The 18529-nt window shown below is 34.8% G+C and overlaps 2 protein-coding genes and 2 long non-coding RNA genes across 6 annotated transcripts; 2 read left to right on the top strand and 2 right to left on the bottom strand.

Annotated features, from left to right (window-relative positions):
• Positions 1–701: 701 nt before the first annotated feature.
• On the top strand, positions 702–4738 carry LOC110604714. Of its 2 annotated transcripts, none has more exons than XR_006349154.1 (5): positions 702–1469; positions 2831–3172; positions 3596–3831; positions 4243–4401; positions 4577–4738. It is a non-coding gene; the product is annotated as an uncharacterized LOC110604714 (long non-coding RNA). The 2 variants fall into 2 exon arrangements; XR_006349153.1 differs by having other exon boundaries at positions 702–1479.
• Positions 2595–4457, bottom strand: LOC110604713 (flavanone 3-dioxygenase 3). Its single transcript, XM_021742993.2, has 3 exons — positions 4218–4457; positions 3574–3821; positions 2595–3304 (listed from the first exon to the last, which is right to left on the bottom strand). Exons 1-3 carry the CDS (start codon positions 4455–4457, stop codon positions 2734–2736), a joined length of 1059 nt encoding a protein of 352 aa, XP_021598685.1. The 3' UTR covers positions 2595–2733.
• A 6292-nt stretch (positions 4739–11030) lies between the features above and the next one.
• LOC110604796 lies at positions 11031–15414 on the top strand. Of its 2 annotated transcripts, none has more exons than XR_002486298.2 (5): positions 11031–11805; positions 13272–13647; positions 14033–14268; positions 14686–14844; positions 15021–15414. It is a non-coding gene; the product is annotated as an uncharacterized LOC110604796 (long non-coding RNA). The 2 variants fall into 2 exon arrangements; XR_006349159.1 differs by having other exon boundaries at positions 11031–11815; positions 15021–15413.
• LOC110604795 (flavanone 3-dioxygenase 3) lies at positions 12905–15000 on the bottom strand. The gene is made up of 3 exons (XM_021743102.2): positions 14661–15000; positions 14011–14258; positions 12905–13745 (listed from the first exon to the last, which is right to left on the bottom strand). Exons 1-3 carry the CDS (start codon positions 14898–14900, stop codon positions 13175–13177), a joined length of 1059 nt encoding a protein of 352 aa, XP_021598794.1. The 5' UTR covers positions 14901–15000; the 3' UTR covers positions 12905–13174.
• Positions 15415–18529: the final 3115 nt, after the last annotated feature.

Raw genomic sequence — 18529 nt, 5'->3', positions numbered from 1 at the left:
TTAATTTAATTATTATAGACATTAGTTGAAAAAATATAAAAAATTCGTTTTTAAAATTCTAAGAAAGAAATCCACTATAAAAAAAAGAAAAACACCGGTCTAAAAAAACTATGACTAATTTTGAAATTTATTATTTTATAAAATATTTTGTAAGTAATTATTTATAGTTGTAATTGCATTGAATAAAAACTCTTCAAGGTATTTTTTTTTCAAATTTTTGGGTTGAGGGATTCATATTATAACTACTCAATGTAATTGGGTTTGTTTTTTTAACTCAAAAACTAAATTTTCGTCAACATTAATTGAGATAATTAATTTAGTCCTATTTTTCATCTAGACATTTCAATTATGTGAATTTTACTAAATTCTAGTCGATTGATTGTTTTGATTTCATAAAAAAATTAGATATCTAAACATACCATTTTTAATCATTACGCAACCAAAGACTTTAATTATACTATCAACATTGCTGGAGAAAATAATGAACTAATTTTTTTTCTCTTTTATTAATCAAGTATGAAGGAAGCATATGAATTTAAAAACCTTTTTATAAATTTTAAATTATATCCATTTTTTTAAATTTTGTGCATTATATTCCAAATTTCAATTAATTAAATAAATTTTGACAGCCATTGAAATTAATTATATTTTTTTAAAATAAAAATTTTCATCTCAAAAAAACAACCATGGGTAAAACTTAAGACCCATCATACCCACGGTCCCCTATCAGCCTCTGCATCATCCTTCCCCAACGCACCTCCACCCGGCACCTGTGCTCCATCTCAAGATCACCAACCAGCTCCTCCCTCAACCTTTGCCTCCTTCAATCACTAGACCCACCATACCAACGGTCCCCCATCAGCACCTTCTCCCATTTCCTTTCCTCCGACGCTACCAACTCCCCCTTCCAACACATTTGCTTGCAGCACCGCTTAAGTTCCTTTCTCCTTAACCCCAACTCTTCACCACCTGCCGCTCCTCATCCATTCCTCCACCACTAGAACCACCACTCTCCATCTTTATCGACGCCCCAAACCTATAGTATGTACCCTCTGTCAATCCTCACCCAACCTGCATGACCAGTTCACAGAATCGATTCCCTCTTACGGAAGAACGTATGGGTATTCTTTCTCCAAGAGAGACTCAATGCTGCAAGAAATCAGAGTACCCATTTTCATTCCAAGATCACAGAACCACGCGCCGTCATTGTCGATTCCAAATAGAAATTCCATTTCAAGCGCTGCTCCTCTCATCTCCACCGCTGCCCTCAGTCGCGCCAAACCAGGGATGATGACTGCCCATTTCGACGCCGCAGGTCTTCGCAGCACCTGGTGTCACTACTGCAGAGTATTGGGCCAAATAGCCATACCTACGAAGCAGTGGAGCACGAAGACAAGTGTCCCCCCCCCCCCCCACGTCTTTGCAACTAATGACATTCAAAAATTTGTGGGTCGGCTGCTTCCCTTCGAGTGAGTATAGGTAACAGCCATTATGAATGGTTTACTATTGTGTGTTATGAATTTCTTAAGTTTTAACCATGGTTAATTCTTTTTGCTAAGATATAATTTTTCATTTCAAAAAAAAAAATACTTAAATTCTATAATGTATACGATTTAAAGAAGTGGATATATGCGGGAATTCGCGAGAAGGTTTGGCTTTCTTGGGCCAATGTACCTATGAAATAGTGAAATCTTGGTGACGTTTTTATTCAAGGTAGATAATCAAGAGGTAGTTAATAGTTTCAAACAATCCAATAGAATTTTATCTTGACTGCACTGAAGCCAACTTCTAGTTGACTGCGACATGCAGAAACACAGAGAAATGCCAACCTTCTGGAGGGTCTCTAACCAAGCGAAGCTGAAAATATGAAATAATGATTTATCTGAAAGATAAATTATCTAGTATAGGTCTATAAATGTAAACTTATAGTGTTCAAAACAACTATGGTAATTTTGAGAATACTATCATATATAGTTTTTTAGCCATCCTCTGTACTTTTCAAATCAGTGCTTATACCAAATCTAGCCTGTCCCTAGTTGTGCCATCTTGGAAGATTTTAATCATGTATCTGTTCTTTTCGAAATCTTGAACCTAGATTAACATACAAGAATAATATATGGCCATTAAATTTAAGAACATTTTAATATGTTCAGATGCAATTGGAATTTTTGGAAAATAACTTCCTGAAATAAAACAAGATGGATATTGAATCTTGAGCTTTTCTCTTGTGTTGAAAATACTGTTGGTTATCCATTTGGAAAGATTTTTAATCGAGAATTGATCACCTTTATGCATAATGTTGATTCATGTTTTCATTCCATGTGAAGATATAGATGTAGGCTATGTGGAGCACATCAACCGCTGATACTCGTGAACTAAAGGATAACGTAACGAAATCAAAAGATGAGCAGCTTAGTTACGTATGAGAAGCAATGCATCTGTGCTTTTTCTATTTGATGATTGCAGTTAATTTTGGTACTTTCCCTATTTGAATTTGAGTCAATGATCACGTGCGAGAAGGGCGTATCTGCTGTTGTTTCTTTATCATCTTTATGATCGAATTAGAGGAAGCAGCAAGTAATGTTGAGCAAAAGTAAAGAAAAACATGTGAAATCATTTTATTTAGTGTCTTCCCAAGTACATGGAATATTGCCTAGTGGTAGTGTCATTATCTAACCATGCATGCAACATAATATGCTAAACAGATATAGGTAACCCTACTGCACCACCTTTTCATGGATTCTTCTTCAGTGTATCGATAAACCTTCCATCTAATATATCATTATTTGAGATATAATCAAGAAAATCGCTGAAACTGAACTCTTTGTAGGATGTCGGGTGTTTCTCATCGACGAGCTCTGGTGCTGGCCCAACTTTCTTGTTTATCGCTAGACTGTGAAGACTTGCTATGGAAAAACGCTTCCTCTGAGGGCTAACAGTTGCTTGGTGAACAACACTCTTATATTGGCCGTTGCTCATTACTTCTACCTGATCTCCCAACTGAACTAGTAGTGCTCCTTCAGTCACTGGAACTGGGATCCAATTCTTATTCTGATCCATGATCTGTAGACCAGTGCAGCTCTGGAGTAAGATCGTTAATGATCCATAGTCTGAGTGTGGTGGCATGCCTAATGTGAGCTGTGGATCAGGACATGCTGGACAGCAGTTCATGGTCCTCACTTGTGATCCTTCTTCAATTTCATTTTCTAAGTAATTAGGGTTCAGTCCCAAGCTTTCTAAAACAACTCTCATTAGTTGTTTTTGTAAATTCTGCACAGCTGTTGCATACTTAGCCATTTTCTCCCTGTGTCACCAAAAAAAAAAAGGGGAATGTTTTTAGGGCAAAACAAAAAACAGCATCAAGAGCTTTGAATCCATTTCATTGTGATACCCTTTACCATTTTCACCCCTTTTTTCTAAGGTTTCCTTTTAAGGAAGGTGAAGGCAAGGCATGAATGCAAACAAACTCTTCTGATGTTAACCGTTGCAAATTTAAAATTTTTATGCTATTAATTTGGACCTGAAAACTTACATTAAATTTTTTATGAACCAATTAATTCTGAATTTATATACCTGTAACTTGGAGGATTTGCAGGCCATAGGTGAATCCACTCTGAGATGGGATGAGAGTAATGCTTGATGAAGTCTCTCCAAAAATGAACTTTGTCCCTCGAATGATTTAAACTGGTGCCATACCTTACAGGGGCATGGACATTGCCTGACATCAGAAGCATCTTCTCTTCAAGAGGCAGGTCGAAGAAGCCCATCACAGCATCTAGAGCATCTTTCATCACATGAAGAGGGATTCCATGGTTTATCACCTGAAAACATGTAAGTTTGGACGTTAAAATTCGTATATATAAAAAAAATCATGGCAGCTATGTAGGTTCATGCATGCATGTTTTCATGGTACACGTAAAAGAAGGATTTAACTGTTAAATGACTCATCTATGATTTTGTATTCTTCATGGTAAGGGTGGTGGCATCATGTCAACCAAGGTATAGGGGTTCTGAAATTCTAGATGCATAAACAATTAGCTGGCTTCTCCTTTTATCCCTTGATATGGTATTTCTTGCACGGTGGTTTAAAGATTGAAAAACAGATTAAATGTGGTAGGAACAATGTCATATTTGCATAAAATAACACACAGCTAGCTTTTACTTGACACTATGGACATGGGGTATTAAAATGGGTTTGGCTACTGTGTGAACTGTACCTGAAAGAACCCAATTTCCTTACAGGCACTTCGTATCTCATTTACAACACGAGGCCTAAGAGAAGGATGGTGCAGCATGGAAAGGTCAACAATTGGAAGGGTGGTGGAGGGGGTCAGAGTAGCATTTGGCCTTGCTGATGAAGGAAGAATGTAAGAATCGGGCACGTTAGATGCCCCTGACTTGGTAAGACTCATTGCACTAGTAAACCAAGTTTGTGAACACACTCCCTTTCCTTCCATTTTCACTCTTTGTTATATTCTTCACTTGATGTTGTTGATATATGGAATGGAATGCCCTATTTATAAGGTTAAAATTTCAGTAAGTTTCCATGAATTCCTATTAACATAATCTTGTACAGTTACATTGTATAGGAAGCACAAATTATGGTGTGCAACCGAAACGTGGATATTACACTCATAAATGTATTTGGTGAGATAGAAGGAAGAAAAGGAGGAAGTGGCCCCCACCAATTTGCAGGCTGGTGATGAAATACGTGTATCCCGTGGTGCAAAATTCCTACCAAAACAATATAACAATATAATAATAATAAATAATAATAATATTTCAAATTTTTTAATAATAAAATCTTATTTTATTTTAATATTATGAATATATTGTAAAATTATTATAGTAATTATTATGATAATTACGTATTAAAAATATTTTTTCATTATATGGTTAAAAATATTAAATATAAGATTATAATATTTATAATATGTTTAAATTAATATGTTTAGGTCAGTTAGGCTAAAAACTTAATTTAGGAAAATTGAATTTTTTTTTTTTTTATTCAAATGTTAACCCTCCGTTTGAAACTAACAAAATCAAAAATATTTAATTCAATTAATTTTTTTAATAATTTTTTAAATAGGAAATAGTTCAATTCTTTTAAATTAAAAAAAATAAAATTTTATATAATTTTATATAAATTTATTTGATTTTTTTCTTATAAAATCAATTATGATAATTGATGAGTAAATACTTGTTTAGTTCAAAATCAAGTTTTTGTTTGTATTTTTTATTTTCTTGAAAAAAAAAAGTTTTTATGTTTTATTAACAGTGAAGAAAACATATGCTTATGTATTTAATATAAAGTATTTTTTTAATTTAAAAAGTAAAAAAAAATGTTTTTATCTTTTTGAAAATTATTGTACTTCAAAAATTTGTTAATTCGGTGATATTGATATATTTTAGAATAATATAATTAATTTATTATTTTAAATAAAAATTTTAAAAGTATGAAAAAAGTTAAAATATAATTATAATAATAGAGTTTAACTGTAATTTTTATATATATATATAAAAGAAAAAAAATATTTTGCTTTTATAAGATCTGAAGTTTCATTGGCCGAGGAAAAAATATCACAATTCGGTGCTGAACAAAGAAGAGTGGACGATGCAGAATAGGAGGTTAAGAGTCAAAAACAAAAGCAGAATTAGAAAGTTTGTTGTATGACGGCTGAACAAAGAAGAGTGGACGATGCAGAATAGGAGGTTAAGAGTCAAAAACAAAAGCAGAATTAGAAAGTTTGTTGTATGACGTTCAGGAATGGTAGCCGCCGCTTCAAATTATATTATAGTAATTTATCTATAATGCACATCTCCTTGTAGTGGGTGCATTGGGACATGGTCGCTTCAAGTCCTGAAGGATTGAATCTAATTGGTTTTCCGGTGACTTCTCAATTTAAGAAGCACCCCTTATCAACATTTTAACTATGACAGAATCAATAAGAATTGGCTTAAAAAGTAGAGTTATGTGACAGACCTCTCCTTATTTATATATAGTGTTTAATTAGTTTCATATTTATTTATTAAATTATGTACTTAATTTTCTCTGTAGTTTAGCATTTTCTTCTATTATTTTAACTTAATAAATACCAATCTAGTCTCATATATAGCAAAACTCCAAACATAATTAGTCTGTATAGTGAACATTTTACGCTATCATTTCTCTCAATTTTAATGGATATAAAAGCATAAATATTTTTTTAAGTATTTATATCAACATTTAACATTATATTTGATGTAATTAGAAATAAAATTGAATTGCAATTGATTAATTTATAAAAAAAAAAAAAAGTGATTGCATTTATAAACAATCACTCCGACATTAAAGTCAATAATTTACTAAAAAGGATGAGTTTAATAAATTATTTTGAGTTTAGAATAAATGTATAAGAATACTTATTTTCAACTCTGTTCATGTTTACCTTTATAGTAAGAAAATATAATTAATTGTTAAATTTACTGAAAATTCTACTCGTATTAATTAGTAGATAAACGATTTCGCGATTATAGATATAACGAAAATCTATTAGATTATATCCTCTAATTATAACTTTCCATGAAAAACTCGACCAGCTCAAGAGGAGACGAGTCTTGATGAAACACCGAGTATTATAGTATCATGATATTTTTTAAGTAAAATTTTAACGTATCAATTTATGATATCCACACTAAGTTGCCTTATCATAATGATAAGTTCATGACTTATTCGATTGTTATATCATATTAATATTAATGATATTAGTTTTTTCATAATATTAATCCTCTATTAGATCTTCTTCGAATGTGAAATTTCAAAAAATATTCATGATTATGCATTAATACAAACTTCGTAATTGTCCTATACCATACTTTGAAATAACATTATTTTCGGTAACTTCCCTTTACTCTATATACTTATGAATAGCTTTTATAACATTAAAAACACGTATTTTTATAGATCTTATAAGTCTCATTATTTTCATACTAATTACACTCATTAACTTTCTTTAAAAAAATTATAAACAGAGTTAAATTAAGATAATTCAACTCACACGATAGTCGGTGCATCCAAAAGTAATTATAACAGCTGTGGTGTAAAAGAATATGCTCCGATTATTATTTTATAAATAATAGAATTTTATTAATTTGTGTAAAATAATAGAACGGGCCAAAAATGAAAATTAATCGTAATTAATTTTATGTCAGAAGTCAATCGCAAGTATTATGCGATTTGCAATCCCATCGGAAAACATTAAACTCCACGTGTCTTTGCTAGTGTAATATCCGGCTAGATTCCGGTATCGAAATTCCTACCGTCCAGTGGAATCTCGGATGTCGGAAACCTCTAGAAGGGTAAAACCATGTTTTCATAAGATGTTTTAATGTATTTTATGGTTTTAAGCAAGAAAGGAAATGAGTTTTGTATGAAAATAATCTTGGAGGAAGACCCAGGTTCGGCCGCCGAACCTTAAGTTCGGCTGCCGAACATGCATGCATTTCGGGAGTGCTTTAGGCCCCCGAAGTTATGAGAGAGGGAAGTCCAGGTTCGGCCGCCGAACCTTATGTTCGGCCGCCGAACATGGCATGCATGCGGAGGCACGTTAGGCCCCCGAAAGTGGCCTGGCCAGCCACCTATAAAGGGGTCCCCATGTCCGAACGGGTGAGTTTTTCTCCCCGTTTTCGGCCAAGGTGAGTTCTCCGCCGTCCCTCATCGATTTTGAGCTTCTTCCTTCGAATCTTCATGATTTTCTTATGAGTTTTCACTTGGTTTTTGAAGATTTCGAGCTTAGATCGAAGTTGTGAAGCTTGGAGACCTCAGGAACCCATCCTCCCCAAATCTCCAAGTTAGGTCACACTCTCTCTCGATCTTCAAGAGGTAAGAGTCGATCTTGAGCTCATTCTATGTTTTAAACAAGTTTTAAGAGGATTCATGGGGTAGAAATGCATGTTTAGTTTAGTTGAACATTGTTAGGTTTTTATGTGAGTTTTGGATAATGTAGGTTGCTGAGTTGCTTGTTTTGTGTTGTTGTTGGGGTTTAGGTTAGTTTGAGACCCCTATGTGTTGATGTATGTGTGTATGCATGATTTGAGAGGGTTGGATGCATGTTTGGAGGTTTGGGAGGCATTTGTGCATGTTGGAGCTGAGTTTCTGCCCCTTTGGGAGAACTCAGGTTCGGCAGCCGAAGGGACTTTCGGCCGCCGAACCTACCTGTGGAAGCCAACTTTCGGCTGCCAAACCCTGCCCCCGAAAGTGGACTTTCGACTCTGGAAGGGAGTTTCAGCCACCGAAGGTGCCGCCGAACATGCATGAGTTTCGGCTCTGGAACCCACTTTCGGTCGCCGAAGGTGCCGCCAAAAGTGGCTGAGTTTCGGCTCTGGAGGGACTTTCGGCCGCCGAACCTGCCGTCGAAAGTGCCCTGTTTAGCCTTCCTTTGCATGATTTCTATGGTTGTTCTATGATGTTTTAGGGGGTTTTTGGAGAGCAGTTTAGAGTTATGTTAGTCTTTGTTTGGTACCTCATTTGAGTCCACCTGTGTAGGTTCGGACCCGAGGAACCAAGGACCTCAGCAGTGAGATAGCTGCTTCAGAGTCATTAGAGCTTCAGCCAGAGGTGAGTGGAATAACTCTTTACGTTTCAAAGCAAATAAATAAATTTTGAGCTTTGTTTGGTACCTCATTTGAGTCCACCTGTGTAGGTTCGGACCCGAGGAACCAAGGACCTCAGTAGTGAGATAGCTGCTTCAGAGTCATTAGAGCTTCAGCCAGAGGTGAGTGGAATAACTCTTTAAGTTTCAAAGCAAATAAATAAATTTTGAGCATGATATATGCATCACGTATGCCATGAGATATACTAGGTTGTTTGCATTAGAATTCACGAATATGTTGCATTGCATAACTTGATGATGATGTGGATGAATGTTGGATGATCCTCTAGCCCGCACTATGTTATGATATGATATGATACGGTATGGAAGACCAGTGAGGCCCATTCTACGCCCCTGGCACTATGTAAGAGAAAGATCAGTGAGGCCCATTCTACGCCCCTGGCATATTGGAATGTTATGTTATGTTAATGTAAGAGAAAGACCAGTGAGGCTCAGTCTACGCCCCTGGCACTATTGGAATGTGTAGTGGGCTATTGGTGACAAGTTCATCCTTGATGTGATTTGTTTGTGATGTGTTGCATTTCATGAAAGCATGAAATTTAAATTGAATGTTTATTTATTCTGCTCACTGGACTTTATAGCTCACCCCTCTCCCTTAACCCCCAGGTTTGCAGGTACAGGGGAGACCAGGAGGTCAGCAGGAGTAGAGTAATGTTTTATGTAATAGCTAGATGTGGACATGAATTTGATGTAATGTAAAAGTATAGTATAGAAATGTAATGTAATGATGCTTATGGAAGTTTAGAGTTGTGCTTGACCATAGTATGTTGTTAATCCCTTTTTAGTACATGATCTTAAATGTTTAATGATGATTATTGTAAACCAAGCTTAAGGTATGTTATGTTACCCATTAGAGTAGTTGATGAGGACTCCAGTGAGAGGTTTTATGTTATGATTTGTGTATGCACAGGTTAAGTTTGGTGATCGAATGAGTGAATGAATGAATAAATGAGAAACTTTTAAATTTTTTTTATGTAATTGTTGATCATGTATGGGATTAATCAGGTATACAGGATGTATGTTAGGCTTGCTACGGGTCCCGGCGGCCTTAAACCTGTCGCAGCCCGGACGTGATCCCCGGCACTATTACCGTTCACACCCAGGGCTATCCCTCGCCTGGCCTCTTGCCACCTCGGGCTTTCCACTGGCGTATGAACAGCTCTTAACATCCCTTCACCCTCACGGGTTCCAGGCAGGATTTGTCCCTCGGGGGAGCCATTACGGCCCGCCCTAGCCCGAGTGGATTTGGCCCAATTCCTTCCTCTGGGAATTAGGTCGCCTCCCCCACTACTCGAACCCTTGACCTCCCACTTTAAGGGAATAGTCTGGTGAGAGTGAGTACCAGTTGTTCCAATTGGAACAACTGGTGGAACAACTGGTACTCACTCTCACCAGACTATTCCCTTAAAGTGGGAGGTCAAGGGTTCGAGCAGTGGGGGAGGCGACCTAATTCCCAGAGGAAGGAATTGGGCCAAATCCACTCGGGCTAGGGCGGGCCGTAATGGCTCCCCCGAGGGACAAATCCTGCCTGGAACCCGTGAGGGTGAAGGGATGTTAAGAGCTGTTCATACGCCAGTGGAAAGCCCGAGGTGGCAAGAGGCCAGGCGAGGGATAGCCCTGGGTGTGAACGGTAACAGTGCCGGGGATCACGTCCGGGCTGTTACATAAAAAGGCAATGGAACAACTGGTACTCACTCTCACCAGACTATTCCCTTAAAGTGGGAGGTCAAGGGTTCGAGCAGTGGGGGAGGCGACCTAATTCCCAGAGGAAGGAATTGGGCCAAATCCACTCGGGCTAGGGCGGACCGTAATGGCTCCCCCGAGGGACAAATCCTGCCTGGAACCCGTGAGGGTGAAGGGATGTTAAGAGCTGCTCACAGTGGCTGGGCCCAGAGGAAGGTCACGGGCTGTGAGCGGTAACAGTGCCGGGTTCACGTCCGGGCTGTTACATAAAAAGGAAAAGTGCCGGGTTCACGTCCGGCGTCGACGTCTTAGCAGATCCAAAATAGATAAATGCTATAATTGAGATTGCACAGAATCCCGTACAATACGATCGCGCTAAACATATTAAAGTTGATTGACATTTCATCAAGGAAAAGTTAAATTAGAAGTCCGTTCGTAAGTCAGAAGACCATAATGTCATGGAAGATATTCCATGAATTAGTTTTCTTTTTCTCTTTTATTAATCAAATATGAAGCAAGATATTAGTTTTAAAAAAAAACAAACCTTTTTATAAATTTTAAATTATATCCATTTTTTAAATTTTGGGCATTATATTTCAAATTTTAATTAGTTAAATAAATTTTGACAGCCATTGAAATTAATTATATTGTTTTAAAATAAAAATTTTCATCTCAAAAAAACAACCATGGGTAAAACATAAGACCCACCATACCCAGGGTCCCCTATCAGCCTCTGCACCATCCTTCCCCAACGCACCTCCACCCGGCACCTGTGCTCCATCTCAAGCTCACCAACCAGCTCCTCCCTCAACCTTTGCCTCCTTCAATCACTAGACCCACCATACCAACGGTCCCACATCAGCACCTTCTCCCATTTCCTTTCCTCCGACGCTACCAACTCCCCCTTCCAACACATTTGCTCGCAGCACCGCTTAAGTTCCTTTCTCCTTAACCCCAACTCTTCACCACCTGCCGCTCCTCATCCATTCCTCCACCACTAGAACCACCACTCTCCATCTTTATCGACGCTCCAAACCTATAGTATGTACCCTCTGTCAATCCTCACCCAACCTGCATGACCAGTTCACAGAATCGATTCCCTCTTACGGAAGAACGTATAGGTATTCTTTCTCCAAGAGAGACTCAATGCTGCAAGAAATCAGAGTACTCATTTTCATTCCAAGATCACAGAATCACGCGCCGTCATTGTCGATTCCAAATAGAAATTCCATTTCCAGCGCCGCTCCTCTCATCTCCACCGCTGCCCTTAGTTGCGCCAAACCAGGGATGATGACTGCCCATTTCGACGCCGCAGGTCTTCGCAGCACCTGGTGTGACTACTGCAGAGTATTGGGCCAAATAGCCATACCTACGAAGTAGTGGAGCACGAAGACAAGTGTCCCCCCCCTCCCCCCCACGTCGTTGCAACTAATGACATTCAAAAATTTGTGGGTCGGCCGCTTCCCTTCGAGTGAGTATAGGTAACAGCCATTATGAATAGTTTACTATTGTGTGTTATGAATTTCTTAAGTTTTAACCATGGTTAATTATTTTTCCTAAGATAGAATTTTTCATTAAAAAAAATACTTAAATTCTATTTGTCATTACAGGTCTGCAATTTTGAAGATGGTCAAAATTAATTTAAGCAATTAGATATAATTACAACAAATTATAAAGTTTGTTTGGGGTATAATGTATAAGATTTAAAGAAGTGGATATATGCGGGAATTCGCGAGAAGGTTTGGCTTTCTTGGGCCAATGTACCTATAAAATAGTGAAATCTTGGTGACGTTTTTATTCAAGGTAGATATTCAAGAGGTAGTAAATAGTTTCAAACAATCCAATAGAATTTTATCTTGACTGCACAGAAGCCAACTTCTAGTTGACTGTGAAATGCAGAAACACAGAGAAATGCCAACCTTCTGGAGGGTCTCTGACCAAGCGAAGCTGAAAATATGAAATAATGATTTATCTGAAAGATAAATTATCTAGTATAGGTCTATAAATGTAAACTTATAGTGTTCAAAACAACTATGGTAATTTTGAGAATACTATCATATATAGTTTTTTAGCCATCCTCTGTACTTTTCAAATCAGTGCTTATACCAAATCTAGCCTGTCCCTAGTTGTGCCGTCTTGGAAGATTTTAATCATGTATCTGTTCTTTTCGAAATCTTGAACCTAGATTAACATACAAGAATAATATATGGCCATTAAATTTAAGAACATTTTCATATGTTCAGATGCAATTGGAATTTTTGGAAAATAATTTCTTGAAGTGAAACAAGATGGATATTGAATCTTGAGCTTTTCTCTTGTGTTGACAATACTGTTGGTTATCCATTTGGAAAGATTTTTAATCGAGAATTGATCACCTTTATGCATAATGATGATTCATGTTTTCATTCCATGTGAAGATATAGATGTAGGCTATGTGGTACACATCAAGCGCTGATACTCGTGAACTGAAGGATAACGTAACGAAATCAAAAGATGATATCTGGCTGTTGCGCAGCGGCTTAGTTACGTATGAGAAGCAATGCATCTGTGCTTTTTCTATTTGATGATTGTGGTTAATTTTGGTACTTTCCCTGTTTGAATTTGAGTCAATGATCACGTGCAAGAAGGGCGTATCTGCTGTTGTTTCTTTATCATCTTTATGGTCGAATTAGAGGAAGCAGCAAGTAATGTTGAGCAAAAGTAAAGAAAAGCATGAGAAATCATTTTATTTAGTGTCTTCCCAAGTACATGGAATATTGCCTAGTGGTAGTGTCATTATCTAACCATGCATGCAACATAATATGCTAAACAGATATAGGTAACCCTACTGCACCACCTTTTCATGGATTCTTCTTCAGTGTATCGATAAACCTTCCATCTAATATATCATTATTTGAGATATAATCAAGAAAATCGCTGAAACTGAACTCTTTGTAGGATGTCGGGTGTTTCTCATCGACGAGCTCTGGTGCTGGCCCAACTTTCTTGTTTATCGCTAGACTGTGAAGACTTGCTATGGAAAAACGCTTCCTCTGAGGGCTAACAGTTGCTTGGTGAACAACACTCTTATATTGGCCGTTGCTCATTACTTCTACCTGATCTCCCAACTGAACCAGTAGTGCTCCTTCAATCACTGGAACTGGGATCCAATTCTTATTCTGGTCCATGATCTGTAGACCAGTGCAGCTCTGAAGTAAGATCGTTAATGATCCATAGTCTGAGTGTGGTGGCATGCCTAATGTGAGCTGTGGTTCAGGACATGCTGGATAGCAGTTCATGGTCATCACTTGTGATCCTTCTTCAATTTCATTTTGTAAGTAATTAGGGTTCAGTCCCAAGCTTTCTAAGACAACTCTCATTAGTTGTTTTTGTAAATTCTGCACAGCTGTTGCATACTTAGCCATTTTCTCCCTGTGTCACCAAAAAAAAGGGGAATTTTTTAGTGCAAAACAAAAAACAGCATCAAGAACTTTGAACCCATTTCATTGTGATACTTTTTACCATTTTCATCCCTTTTTTCTAAGGTTTCCTTTTAAGGAAGGTGAAGGCAAGGCATGAATGCAAACAAACTCTTCTGATGTTAACCGTTGCAAATTTAAAATTTTTATGCTATTAGTTTGGACCTGAAAACTTACATTAAATGTTTTATGAACTAATTAATTCTGGATTTATATACCTGTAACTTGGAGGATTTGCAGGCCATAGGTGAATCCACTCTGAGATGGGATGAGAGTAATGCTTGATGAAGTCTCTCCAAAAATGAACTTTATCCCTCGAATGATTTAAACTGGTGCCATACCTTACAGGGGCATGGACATTGGCAGACATCAGAAGCATCTTCTCTTCAAGAGGCAGGTCGAAGAAGCCCATCACAGCATCTAGAGCATTTTTCATCACATGAAGAGGGATTCCATGGTTTATCACCTGAAAACATGTAAGTTTGGACATTAAAATTCGTATATATATAAAAAAAAAAAATCATGGCAGCTATGTAGGTTCATGCATGCATGTTTTCATAGTACACGTAAAAGAAGGATTTAACTGTTAAATGACTCGTCTATGATTTTGTATTCTTCATGGTAAGGGTGGTGGCATCATGTCAACCAAGGTATAGGGGTTCTGAATTTCTAGATGCATAAACAATTAGCTAGCTTCTCCTTTTATCCCTTGATATGGTATTTCTTGCACGGTGGTTTAAAGATTGAAAAACAGATTAAATGTGGTAGGAACAATGTCATATTCACATAAAATAACACACAGCTAGCTTTTACTTGATACTATGGACATGCGGTATTAACATGGGTTTGGCTACTGTGTGAACTGTACCTGAAAGAAACCAATTTCCTTACAGGCACTTCGTATCTCATTTACAACACGAGACCTAAGAGAAGGATGGTGCAGCATGGAAAGGTTAACAATTGGAAGGGTGGTGGAGAGGGTCAGAGTAGCATTTGGCCTTGCTGATGAAGGAAGAATGTAAGAATCGGGCACGTTAGATGCCCCTGACTTGGTAAGACTCATTGCACTAGTAAACCAAGTTTGTGAACACACTCCCTTTCCTTCCATTTTCACTCTTTGTTATATTCTTCACTTGAGGTTGTTGATATATGGAATGGAATGCCCTATTTATAAGGTTAAAATTTCAGTAAGTTTCCATGAATTCCTATTAACATAATTCTTGTACAGTTACATTGTATAGGAAGCACAAATAATGGTGTGCAGTCCAAACGTGGATATTACACTCATAAATGTATTGGGTGAGAGAGAAGGAAGAAACGGAGGAAGTGGTCCCCACCAATTTGCAGGCTGATGATGAAAGAAATCTATCCCGTAGTGCAACATTCCCGGCAGCAAGAGATGGCGGAATACATATCTATAATACACATCTCCTTGTATAAACCGTCATCACACGTGCAGCTTTTTATTTTGATCCGCGTGTTGTCTTGTAAGCAGTGGGTGCATTGGGACATGACGGCTTCAAGTCCTGAAGGCTTGAATCTAATTGGTTTTATAGTGGTTTCTTTTTCTAATCGAGTTTAATCAACATTTTAATTGGGACAGGATCAATTGGCTTAAAAAGTAAAGTTATGAGAAGGGTTATAATTGAAGGGTTATAATTGAAGCGAGTTTTGATAAGTTTAAACTCGATTAGAAAATAAAAAGTTCGAGTTTAAATTTGAATTCGACTCGAAATTTATTTATAATTTCGAATTTATTTAATAAAATAAATATTAAATTCGAGGTTAGTTCGAATTTGATTTATAATAAACTCATTTATTAACGACCCAATTCGAACTTTATTAAAAAATTCAAATTTGAATTTATTTAGATTTAAATTTGAACTCATTTAAATTCGAATTTGAGTTTGATTATATTATAAATAAATTCAATATAATTTAAATTTATTTAAATTATAAATAAATTTAAATTAAAAATAAAATTTAAATTATAAAATCATTAAAAAATTTTTAAATTATTTTTTATTTAATTGAAGTTTTTTAAATTTAAAATTAATAAAAAAAAATATAAAAAGATTGTCATAAGTTACAATCTTCCGTATTCTTTTAACTTTCGATCTGGGATTGGTTAATATGTTTATGAGTTTGTTTGTGAGTCTGTTCATGAGTCAGCTCGTGAGTATGTTCACGAGTCGAGTTCACAAGGTTAAACAAGCTGAGTATTGTTAAAGTCAAATTTAATTCTTTATTAAATAAATCTAAAAAGTGAGTTCCAACTCGACTCGTTTAGAAAATGAGCCGAATCCGATCGAGTTTTTATTGAATTGAGTTTCGAATAGTTCACAAATAATTTAATTCATTTACGCCCTAGCCAGACTTATTTTTTTCATATTCATTTATTAATTACTATATATTTGTTTATTTAATAAAAGCATTCACATGCCTTCCATTTTTTATCCGCTCTTAATTATGTACTTAATCTTCTCTGCAGTTTACCATTTCCCCCTATTATTTTAACTTAATAAATGTCAATCTAGTCTCATATATAGTAAAACTCCTGCAATATTTTCATGGATAAAAATAAACTTATTATTGTATAAAATCATTTTCATTTATTTGTTTTTTTATTGAAATACAGTTGCTTCACTCAAATTTCTCACTGTGTCAACCTTTTGTAACAAATTCATAAATAAACCATTAACTTTACCCATCTGTAATTTGAATTTTTATGCTTTTGACGAAACAAATTTTGAATTATATATATAAATTCTTATTTAGCACCCTATGTGATATCTTAGAGAGTATTTGTGTTGGCAATGACTAGCTATAGAGATGAATGGTTGAAATTGTATATGAGAATCATACTGACGTTTTAAAGAAAGAACTGAGTGTAATAAATTATTTTGAGTTTAAAATGAATGTATGTAAATGAGTGTCTTCAACTTTGTTTATGTTTACTTTTATATTATAAGAAAATTGAGTTGGTTATCAAATCTATTTGAAATCGATTCGATCGATTAGTGGATAAATGATCTCGCGATTATTGACGTAATAAGAATTTGTTAGATTATATCCACTAATTGTAACTTTTCATGAAAGACTCGACCCATTCAAAATGAGTGAGTTTTGACGAAATACCGAGTGTTATAATATTCTGATATTCTTTTGAGTAAAACTTCTAATATATTAGCTTATGAGGTTTACGCCGCGTGACTGTATTTTATAATGACAACTTGTGATTTATTTTGAACGATTTTTGTTATATCATATCAATATCAATAATTTTAAATTTTTTTATAATATTAATTCTCTGTTATATCTTGCGATGTGAAATTTTTAAAATTATTCATGATTATGCATTAATACAAATTTTCTAATTGTCCATACTTTATTTTTATACCATAAATTAAATGATCTTTTCACAACCTTCTCTATTTATATTATAAGGGATTTTTTTTTCTTGTATAATAGAATACTTTGAACAATAACATTATTTTCGGTAACTTCCCTTTACTCTATATACTTATGAATAGCTTTTATGACATTAGAAACACCTATCCTTATAGATTTTATAATTCTCTCATCATTTTCATATTAATTACACTCATTAACTTTCTTTAAAAAAGTATAAACAATATTAAATTACAATAATTCAACTCACAGAATGGTTGGTGCATCCAAAAGTAATTATAACAGATGTAGTGTAAAAGAATATGCTCCAAACCTAAATATCATTATTTCGTAAATAATAGAATTTTATTAGTTTGTGTAAAATAATAGAACGAGCCAAAAACCAAAATTAATCGTAACTAATTTTATGTCAGAAGCCAATAGCAAATATTATGTAATTTGAGATCCCATAAGAAAACATTAAACTCCACATATCTTTGCTATATATAGACATCCAACTTTTACTCTACATGTCTTTGCTATATATGGACATCCAACTTTTACCGTAGCCATTTTATGTAAAAGTCATAAGCAACCGAAATTTAAAAGAAAACAAAATAAATCTTAACCTCCTTGCTTGATATTGTTGAAAACCGTTCAATATTAAATGTTTTTGTGCGGCAATAATTTATATTTTAAGATATGGTTTATAAAAAGATATTATTTTTTAAAAAATAATTTATTTTTAATTTTTAATTTTAATTAAAAATAAAATATGTTAATAAATTTATATATGGAGAAGTGTTAATAAGATTTTTAAATAGAAAAAAATTATTATTTTTTAAATAATAAATTATTTTCTTTAAAATTATTTAATTTTTTTAATTAAAAATTTTTTTATTAATTAATTTTTAGAATATTTTAAATACTAAAAAATATAATTTTTTTAAACAATATTTTGCTAAAACAAACAAAAGGTGAAATCCTTTTCTAATACAACCAATTATCCTTTTCTCTTAATTCAATTGTTATTTTTATAATATTTAAATATAATATTAATAGAGGTTTATTAAATTAGAAAAAAATCCAAATAATTACACCATTATGGCCATTTTTTTTAAAAAATCCATATAATAGATTCCAATACTTTCTTTTTTGAAAAATCGTAAATATATCAAGAAGAAAAAATAAAGAACAACATGAAAATCTCATCTAAAACCATATATCCAAAACAATCCAATATTTTCAGTTTTGTATTAATAGTTTGTTCTTCCATATCTAATAAGGAGACGACGCCATTTTGTGAGGGTAGGAGTATGCTGTCAAATATCACGCAGATAGGAAGCC

This window comes from Manihot esculenta, chromosome 17, assembly GCF_001659605.2.
Source record: "Manihot esculenta cultivar AM560-2 chromosome 17, M.esculenta_v8, whole genome shotgun sequence".
NCBI classification, from domain to species: Eukaryota; Viridiplantae; Streptophyta; class Magnoliopsida; order Malpighiales; family Euphorbiaceae; genus Manihot; species Manihot esculenta.
Note: the sequence above shows the minus strand (reverse complement) of the source record. Positions and strands in the feature narration are given on the sequence as shown.